General features: G+C 43.7%; 2 protein-coding genes across 2 annotated transcripts; one reads left to right on the top strand and one right to left on the bottom strand.

Annotated features, from left to right (window-relative positions):
• The first annotated feature begins 2,065 nt into the window (after positions 1-2,065).
• On the top strand, positions 2,066-3,453 carry LOC135368673 (calcium load-activated calcium channel-like). The gene is made up of 7 exons (XM_064602107.1): positions 2,066-2,174; positions 2,251-2,328; positions 2,555-2,614; positions 2,703-2,749; positions 2,818-2,885; positions 3,056-3,200; positions 3,270-3,453. Exons 1-7 carry the CDS (start codon positions 2,114-2,116, stop codon positions 3,360-3,362), a joined length of 552 nt encoding a protein of 183 aa, XP_064458177.1. The 5' UTR covers positions 2,066-2,113; the 3' UTR covers positions 3,363-3,453.
• A 253-nt stretch (positions 3,454-3,706) lies between these two features.
• Positions 3,707-8,975, bottom strand: LOC135368671 (FAD-dependent oxidoreductase domain-containing protein 1-like). The gene is made up of 9 exons (XM_064602104.1): positions 8,198-8,975; positions 7,975-8,104; positions 7,364-7,463; positions 6,349-6,443; positions 6,047-6,225; positions 4,956-5,101; positions 4,751-4,886; positions 4,575-4,679; positions 3,707-4,168 (listed from the first exon to the last, which is right to left on the bottom strand). Exons 1-9 carry the CDS (start codon positions 8,576-8,578, stop codon positions 3,914-3,916), a joined length of 1,527 nt encoding a protein of 508 aa, XP_064458174.1. The 5' UTR covers positions 8,579-8,975; the 3' UTR covers positions 3,707-3,913.
• Positions 8,976-9,003: the final 28 nt, after the last annotated feature.

Raw genomic sequence — 9,003 nt, 5'->3', positions numbered from 1 at the left:
GAGGTTAGGTTAGGTCTGGCGAATACGTATTCTATGTGTCGAGAGGGCCCATATATACTATATGCATCCGTCGTGACTGAGGTTAGGTTAGGTCTGGCCAATACGTATTCCATGTGTCGAGAGGGCCCATATATACTGTGCATCCGTCGTGACTGAGGTTAGGTTAGGTCTGGCGAATACGTATTCCATGTGTCGAGAGGGCCCATATATATACTGTGCATCCGTCGTGACTGAGGTTAGGTTAGATCAGCTGAATACATATTCCATGTGTCGAGAGGGCCCATGTAGACTGTGCATCCGTCGTGACTGAGGTTAGGTTAGTTCTGGCGAATACGTATTCCATGTGTCGAGAGGGCCCATATATACTGTGCATCCATCGTGACTGAGGTTAGGTTAGGTCTGGCCAATACGTATTCCATGTGTCGAGAGGGCCCATATATACTGTGCATCTGTCGTGACTGAGGTTAGGTTAGGTCTGGCGAATACGTATTCCATGTGTCGAGAGGGCCCATATATACTGTGCATCCGTCGTGACTGAGGTTAGGTTAGGTCTGGCGAATACGTATTCCATGTGTCGAGAGGGCCCATGTAGACTGCGCATCCGTCGTGACTGAGGTTAGGTTAGGTCTGGCGAATACGTATTCCATGTGTCGAGAGGGCCCATATATACTGTGCATCCGTCGTGACTGAGGTTAGGTTAGGTCTGGCGAATACGTATTCCATGTGTCGAGAGAGCCCATATATACTGTGCATCCGTCGTGACTGAGGTTAGGTTAGGTCTGGCGAATACGTATTCCATGTGTCGAGAGAGCCCATATATACTGTGCATCCGTCGTGACTGAGGTTAGGTTAGGTCTGGCGAATACGTATTCCATGTGTCGAGAGGGCCCATATATACTGTGCATCCGTCGTGACTGAGGTTAGGTTAGGTCTGGCGAATACGTATTCCATGTGTCGAGAGGGCCCATATATACTGTGCATCTGTCGTGACTGAGGTTAGGTTAGGTCTGTCGAATACGTATTCCATGTGTCGAGAGGGCCCATATATACTGTGCATCCGTCGTGACTGAGGTTAGGTTAGGTCTGGCGAATATGTATTCCATGTGTCGAGAGGGCCCATGTAGACTGCGCATCCGTCGTGACTGAGGTTAGGTTAGATCAGCTGAATACATATTCCATGTGTCGAGAGGGCCCATGTAGACTGTGCATCCGTCGTGACTGAGGTTAGGTTACATCAGGGGAATATGTATCTCATGTATCGAGAGGGCTCTATTGATGATTGAGGGATTCATGAGGGCTTGTCATGATTCGGCACCAAACACTGCGAGTGTATCCAGTCGTTTGTGTGTCCTTCAGGATGTGGCCCAACTTGAACAAGTTCGTGTTTGTGGTTTTGGAATCACGCACTTGCGAAGTGTCGTGCTTGCGGTGTTCGGCGACATCGCGAGATTGGTGTTTCATCACGGTTTCTGCCTAATGTTATGCGTTATTTGTAATAAATTTACGTTTTAGTTACATGAAAAAGGTTAAAAAGTCAAAGAATTGAGTTTTATACTTTTGTGTTTGTGTCATATTTTGGTTGCATTGTGATGGTGGCGCTGAAGTAGTGGGATGGGGGTTGGATATAGATCGCGGTAATTATCCGTTGTCGAAAGAGGTAATTTCGTATCAAAATTCACAAATTTTGCAAATAGGTAACAATTTTTGGCCTGTAAAATAGTAAAATTGCATGTAGAGACCGGACGCATATCGGTTTTCCGTGTTTTTCATGATTTTTGTCTTCGTAGAAGCCGCGGTATCGTTACTAAACTATATCCCACGTCTGTTGCCCAAGTTATTAGTGTCCCACTTCCTTTTGTAAATCGGAGCGGCAGCATGTTACGTTTCGACACTGACGGATAAACCAAACTTCGTGTCAACAAGTGAGAAACAGAACAACAAGAAAGAACGAATTTGAAGGGCAAATAACAGCAGACGAGTAGCGAATATTTCAGCCCTGAGGAAGGTGCGCCGCTTAGCAACCATGAACCGGCCATATCAGGAAATGGTTCTGGAATATCCAATCCAATCCCTTATACACTTATTTTTTTTTCTCGATGCACAAGTTTTTGCCATGTGGGCAGACACCTTCTTGATACTAGTAATCTCTATATTTACTGCATTACTGGGAGAAGGTATGCTGGCACAGAGATATTGCTGATGTTGTTGTACATGATTCCTTTCCATAAATTAATGGATCTCATCGAACAGGATTAACATGGCTCATGGTCTACAGGACAGAAAAGTACCAAAAACTGAAAGCAGAGGTTGAGAAACAAAGCAAGCGATGTAAGTCTTTATTAGTTAATCGTCTTACATGAAACTGAGCACAAGGAATAAGAAATGGAACAAACATAAGAGTACTTAGGCACGCAGAGACACGGCACGTTTGATGTGCATTGATCATATATGTGCCCAAGATAAAATCTGGGTAGTCTGGGTACCATCGAAGTAGAATTCACACAATTCCTTGTATGAGGAATGAACAATAACCACACTAATTTCGTTGGTGTAGTGGAGAAAAAAAAGGAAGCTCATGGCGAGTCCGTGGACAGACAGCAAAAGAAGAAAATTGGTAAATTTATTCAATTCTGAGCGACTGTCAGTAGTCTTAACACCTCCTTTTTTTTCCCTCATCCATCTTTTTCCCTTTCCATCCACAGAGCGAGAGGAGGAGAAGCTCAAGAACAACAACAGAGATCTATCCATGGCAAGTTTCAGAAGGCTAGCTTGTACTCTTACCTACCTGTACCTAACAGCATACAAACTAATTTTCAGGTGAAAATGAAGTCCATGTTTGCCATAGGCTTTGCTTTTACTGCTCTCCTCAGCATGTTCAACTCAATGTGAGTAACGGAATGTGACTTCTACATGACAAGGTTGTAATACATGATGGCTACAAGAGATGTTGAGGCCCAATTTCTCGTGCTGCAATGCTGGGAACTGTGGCTATTCAAGTTCTTATGCGCGTTTCCCCAACGCAACTATTAATGGCAGCTTCATGCATTTCCTTCAGTTTTGATGGAAGAGTTGTGGCCAAATTGCCATTCGTTCCAATCTCATGGATCCAGGGCCTCTCCCACCGCAACTTGCCTGGAGACGATTACACAGACTGTTCCTTTATCTTCCTCTACATCCTCTGTACGATGTCCATCAGACAGGTGAGCTAATCCATGTAGCAGGAATTGAGCCTGCCTTTTTAACGCTAGATATTTGTTCTTACATTACAGAACACCCAGAAATTGCTTGGCTTTGCACCATCAAGAACTGCCAGTAAACAGAGCGGCACACTTTTCTCACCAGGGCCACAGCCGATTAAGTGAACGAACACCTTGTAAAAAGCTTCACATCCTTTTGTCTATACATTGTCTCTCTTCAGATCCACCATCTTCAAAAATGCTTTTCTCTGCGTCAGTTCTGCATATCTCGCTTCTTGTGTGTACAGATATCACAACAGGTAGACGTTTTATTACAAAATGTTTGCAATGCAGTCGGAAAAAAATGTGTATGGCGTGAGGAACTATGCGAGTTAAAAGGTTAACGGGTAGTGAGTGTAACAAGGTTGTGCCCTGGTGCTTGCAATCTTTCGACGCCAATACCTATGGGACAGAATTCTAAACCTGATGAAGTGCAGATTCTGCATGAAAGCTCATTAATTAAACCTAGATGCTCCTAACCGTCTGGATTTTATTCTGACTACCAGAATTCTAAACAAGAAAAGAACAGTACAGTTTGTTTCCTAGACAGGTACATAAACATGGCATCATGGGAATTAAAGTGATACAGTGAAAATATCCACTAGCAATAAACCCTATCACAGAAGCTGACACACTGCACTTGACCTAGCAAACTCTTGGCGTTTCCAAAAACTCTTTCATACGATCTGCCGCTCTAAGACAGGATCATTGTGGACAATCCGGTCCAAGCCAAACCGTTCCAAGTCAATGGTAACATATTTCCCATCCAGTATTATCTCCATGATTGCCCTACCAACACCTGGAGCCATCTGGATGCCATGACCGCTAAAGCCTGTTGCAAAGTACACGTTGTTATAATACGGATGACGACCAACGAGTGCATTCTGGTCCAGAGTGTTGTAGTCGTAAAATCCTGCCCAAGCACTCCTGATCTGGATGGCGGAAAAGGAAAATAAAAAATGACGGGGGATGAGATAAATTTTGCAGGCTTCTACCCAACCGTACAGGGGTAGAGCGCTGCACGGGCTGCATTCTTAGGCCCAGCCGGCACAGGCCATTCCATGCCGGCGTATGCCCGACATTAACCCGACCTTTTATTTATTTACCCGACCCAAGCCCGAAGAATTTATAGGTTTCCCGGCCCAGGCCTTGCCCGAGCCCAAGAAATTTATAGGCTACCTGGCCCACCCCAGTGTAGCGGGCTGTAAAAGTTGACCGTGACTAAGTAACAATAAAAAGGCTATAAGGCAATAAAAATGCTTTACCCAGCCCAAGCGCTGGGAGAGCCTGAGCCCATGCAGTGCTCTATACAAGGGCATACTTGTGCAATGACCATACCTTGATTGATTCAAATGCAGGGATACGCTCTGCAAGCGATGGCCATACTGCTTTGTCGAAAAAAGAATAGTCCACATCTAGGTCTCCAATATCGGGTTCCTCTTGCTGCAAGAGAGGAACAACCAGTAAAAAATATTTCCAGCACTAGGGGTGACCAATGTTACTATCTAATTAACCTCGAGAGGCGATTTTCCACAGACGTAGTGTCCCGCCATTCCCTCCCGACGGCAGTATACGCCATCTGGTCCGACAACCAGGGGAAAATTAAAGCCAGGCCCGTCCCCGCAGTGAAACACGTACACGTAACGTTTCCTTCAAGAAGAAAGGATAAGGGGGTAAACACTTGGTTTTCTGGATTTCCTATTGATTAAAAAGTACTACCTTGGTTCAACTGGAAGTGGACGTTCTAGCAAACCATCTCCACCCCCAATCCTCAACATCCTAGCAACCTCTGCCGAGTGGGGCCCTGCAGCTACGATAAGGATGGCAAACTGAAGTTCCTGTGTTTCTCCATTTGGCAGCTTTACCTAGAACACGCATGTAGGAAATCATCAAATTCAAGATACAGATCTATTGGTTTTATCAATTTATTTCAGCTGTGACACACACATTTTAGGCAAGCAAAAAATTGCAAGAAAAATCTGACATGTCTAACACTGGGTGTGTGTAACAAAAGTAGTTCAAGTTAAATAGTGCTCCGTAAGTAATTGCATAGAGCAACAACGTTTAAGTTTTTGGAAATGGTACGTATCCATTCATACCAGTGTCTTTATTCCAACTATTTGGCTTAAGGCTTGGCTTATCACTCCTTTTTTTTTTTTTTCGTGAACAATGCATGAACAGTGTACTGCATTTACTCACATAATTTGCGCACCTTTTCTCTCTTTTTGCGCGGGAAGGTTCGTAACGATATTCAAACAATGCAAAATTTCAAAATTTTACTATGCCAGTCATATAGGCTGTCAGTACAGCTGATAGTGACGTTATCACTGCATTGTGCAAGCGCGAAAGAAGTACCCAAATACCGCCAACTGTCGGGAGGCAAAATGCCGACCTACTACCGCTCATATGCCGGTGAAATACGTCGAGACACCGCTAGTCGCACTGGACAAACGAAAGCACGATATGTTCGCAATCTTTGTCATGTTGTGCTGTAAGGCATGTCATAACATGTTTGTCCAGTGTTTCTTTTTGCGTTTTGCAGCTCGAGTGACAGTATCATCCATAGCGTCAGTGGACAGTCACCCAAAAGTGTGCGCAAATCAATAGCACCGCAATAACTTCTGTAGCACTAACGGCATTGCGAGGAGCAATCGCCACGGTCAATGAGACGCCTGTGCCAGATATCCGGGTGAAAACGTGGGTGCCAAATTATGCGAGTTTTGTTTTCTGGTCAACTAGGGGTGCGCAAATTATGCACAATATATGGCACAAAATATGCGAGTAACTACGGTATTTCATTGACAACTTACGTATGCATGGTTCACTGGCCTATAGCTGTCTGGACCATGCATCGCTACGTCTGGAGGCACTTGAGGTATCTTAAAGCCGACAAGCTCTGCATTCAGGTACCGAGCTCCCAAGGACACTGCCTTACGGCGAAAAGCTGTCAGCAGTGACCAGGGGTCGAACCAGCCTTCATTGTCTAGCCCTAAAGGAAGATTAGTGTTCAATGGCAGCTAACGAAAGGGAAGGAGGTTGAAGCTGCGTAACTACTGAACTGTGTGTGATGCACCTGTAAATACCTGTTGGATTTCAAATGTGTCACACTCACCATGTGAGGCAAGTGCAATGCCTTCTGTGTTTAACCAGGGAAACTTCTGCTTTAGCTTATCAGGCTTTAGTAGCTCCACTCTTGCACCTAGTGACCTACAACACAACCGATGATGATGATGATGTGTAACGTATATGGCTAAAAAACACAAGCAAGCACGATAGATGTGACCACAGAGATGAATGTAATCAGAGCCTGAAGTTTTAGGGTTTAACCCAGTTTTTCCCTAAATTTGCACCCCGAATTGAAGATTGCCTCTTCAGGGTGAAACTGGATTTTTACCTGGCAAACTGTCCTCACTGAGAAGTCTGTAGGAATGCACACTAACATGTTTGGCAGCCAATGCAGTTACATCACCATTTGTACTGGTCTTGTTACCATGTGTAAATAAATAAGTTGCTGCTACCGTTTAATATCACTCTTTGATCTACTCATCACCGGCAACTTGACATCGCCTATTTTTCTGCCTTCAAATCAGTACAGTTAGTTTGAGTAACTGAGCCCGATTTCTCCCCGAATTTAGCATACTGGTAGTTTTTTTCAACCGAATTCGCATGAATTTAGAGCCCATGTTTATTTACCTGATTTCTACCCCCCGAATTTAGAAAAAAATATTTCCCGAGAACTTCAGGCTCTAAATGTAATGAAAAAAGTATGTCGCAGACCTTGGAAATTTGCTCCGTACAGCAGCCACAAAATAACACCACTGTAGTAATAGTGAATTACTGGTGCCCAAGCAATGCGGAACAAAGATAAAAATACAAAGCCTGAGAAGATATCCATGAGAACAGTGCTATTGTTTCATATCTATGTTCACCCTGATACTGTCTTGTTTTGTTTTGCATTGTCTCTCTTGTCCGTGTATTCTTACTGCTGGTTTTAATCTTCAAACTACAATGTACCAACAGGTCAAACTTCACACTATTCTCGTTTTGCATGTGTACTACATTATTCATTCCTGCTCCTTCTGAATATGGGACTGCAGCTTTCAAAATGCTGACCCCAATTCACTTACTCTTGCATGGCATGATTTTCTTGCATTGGCTGTACTCCATTCTCAGAAGCAAGAAATAGATAGCCATGGGGTTGAAACTGGATGTCTGGTGGGTCAAAATCTAAACACAAGAGAGTGATATGAGCTACAATGTATAAGAACATAAACTATGTTGTAAACTTATTACATAACTATAATAAGTATTCATAAATACTAGTAAATATTAATAATCACAACTCAAATAATACACTCTAAAAAAAATTTGCAAAAACACCCTGAGCCTGTACCACATTTGAACTGTTGACAAAAGTTTTCAAAGAGTTACAAGAATATGAAAGTATGCAGGCTTCTACTGGAGCAATGCAGTGCTTTGCTCCTCCCTTGGCTTCACTTCAGGCTTGGGTTCACAATATTGTTTTGGCTTCTCTTTGAGAACAGATGGTAATAACGCTGAAATTTCTGTTGGAGTAACGAAGCAAAATCAGTAGTTGGGTAGCTTCGTACATCTTGGAACACGATTTCTGAACAATTTCTCGTAAGTATTAGGCTTTGTGGTCTTTGCTCTATGGGAATTACGCTTTTGCAGACCCATGCTGCGAACTGCGGCCTTATCGAAAGGAAAAGTTTGCTACCCAGTACACTAAGGTTCTTCTTCACATTCCGTAAAAATTCTGCACTGAACATTGAGAGCTGGATGTTCTCTGGTAGAGAAAATTGCTGTCGTATCCCGCCAACGGAGAGTACGGAGGAAGCTCTTGTGTACTGGAAAGAGATGTGTTTGTCAGATGCAAAGTAACTTGTAAAGCTTACTTCATGTGGTTGTATAAGGAAATGAGAAGCATGTAAATATCTTACTGTGAGATCTCTCTCAAGCACATTCAATGTGAAACTCTCTGGTGCACGCTGCTTCAGCCAATAAGCAATTGATGAACCCATAATGCCTCCACCAACCACCAGAATGTCAACTTCCTTCGGGAAGGGTGGTTCCGGAATGTCTTTTGATCGTGGCTTCAAGTAGCCTTTGAATTCTTCCTTGAAGATGTTAAATACTTTGCGCCCCGGTGATATACCGGGAGTGCCAATCGTTGGCTTGCCATCAAATTCATCATGAGGTGTGGTGCTGTCGTCGTCTTTGCTATCCTTGCTGCTGCACTTCAAGGATGTCACTGACAGAAGTCGTAAAGACACACGAGTAGGGACTCTACATCCCCACATGTTCAGAAAAGGCAACATCATCGTAATATACAGGGCAATCAGTCAGGGGACAGCCTATGTATCACTTTCCTTGGAGATGGTTTTCGTCGAAAGCTGTAGTAGTCATTCGCCACAAAGCAACATATGTTAATCACGTATGTACACTGGGAAAGAGTCTCATATCTACAATTTTTGCACGCAGTCACACTTGAGTGAGTCGCAATGAACACGTTTTGGTATGAACGTCCTGTGGCCTTAGTTCACGGACCCATGTGATGAATGAGATTATGAACACATTATAGACCAGATTGAAGCACCAACAGTGCCAACAGCACACATTATAAATGCACACATTATAAACCAGATTGAAGCGCCAACAGTGCCAGCAGCACGCGGTGATGTCGCAACCTGGTCGCAACGTTTCCGACCGACGCTTTACCTTTACTTCCAGTAGCAGACGACACTGT

This window comes from Ornithodoros turicata, chromosome 9, assembly GCF_037126465.1.
Source record: "Ornithodoros turicata isolate Travis chromosome 9, ASM3712646v1, whole genome shotgun sequence".
In the NCBI taxonomy this organism is placed as follows: domain Eukaryota; kingdom Metazoa; phylum Arthropoda; class Arachnida; order Ixodida; family Argasidae; genus Ornithodoros; species Ornithodoros turicata.
This window is presented reverse-complemented; position numbering and strand designations above follow the sequence as displayed.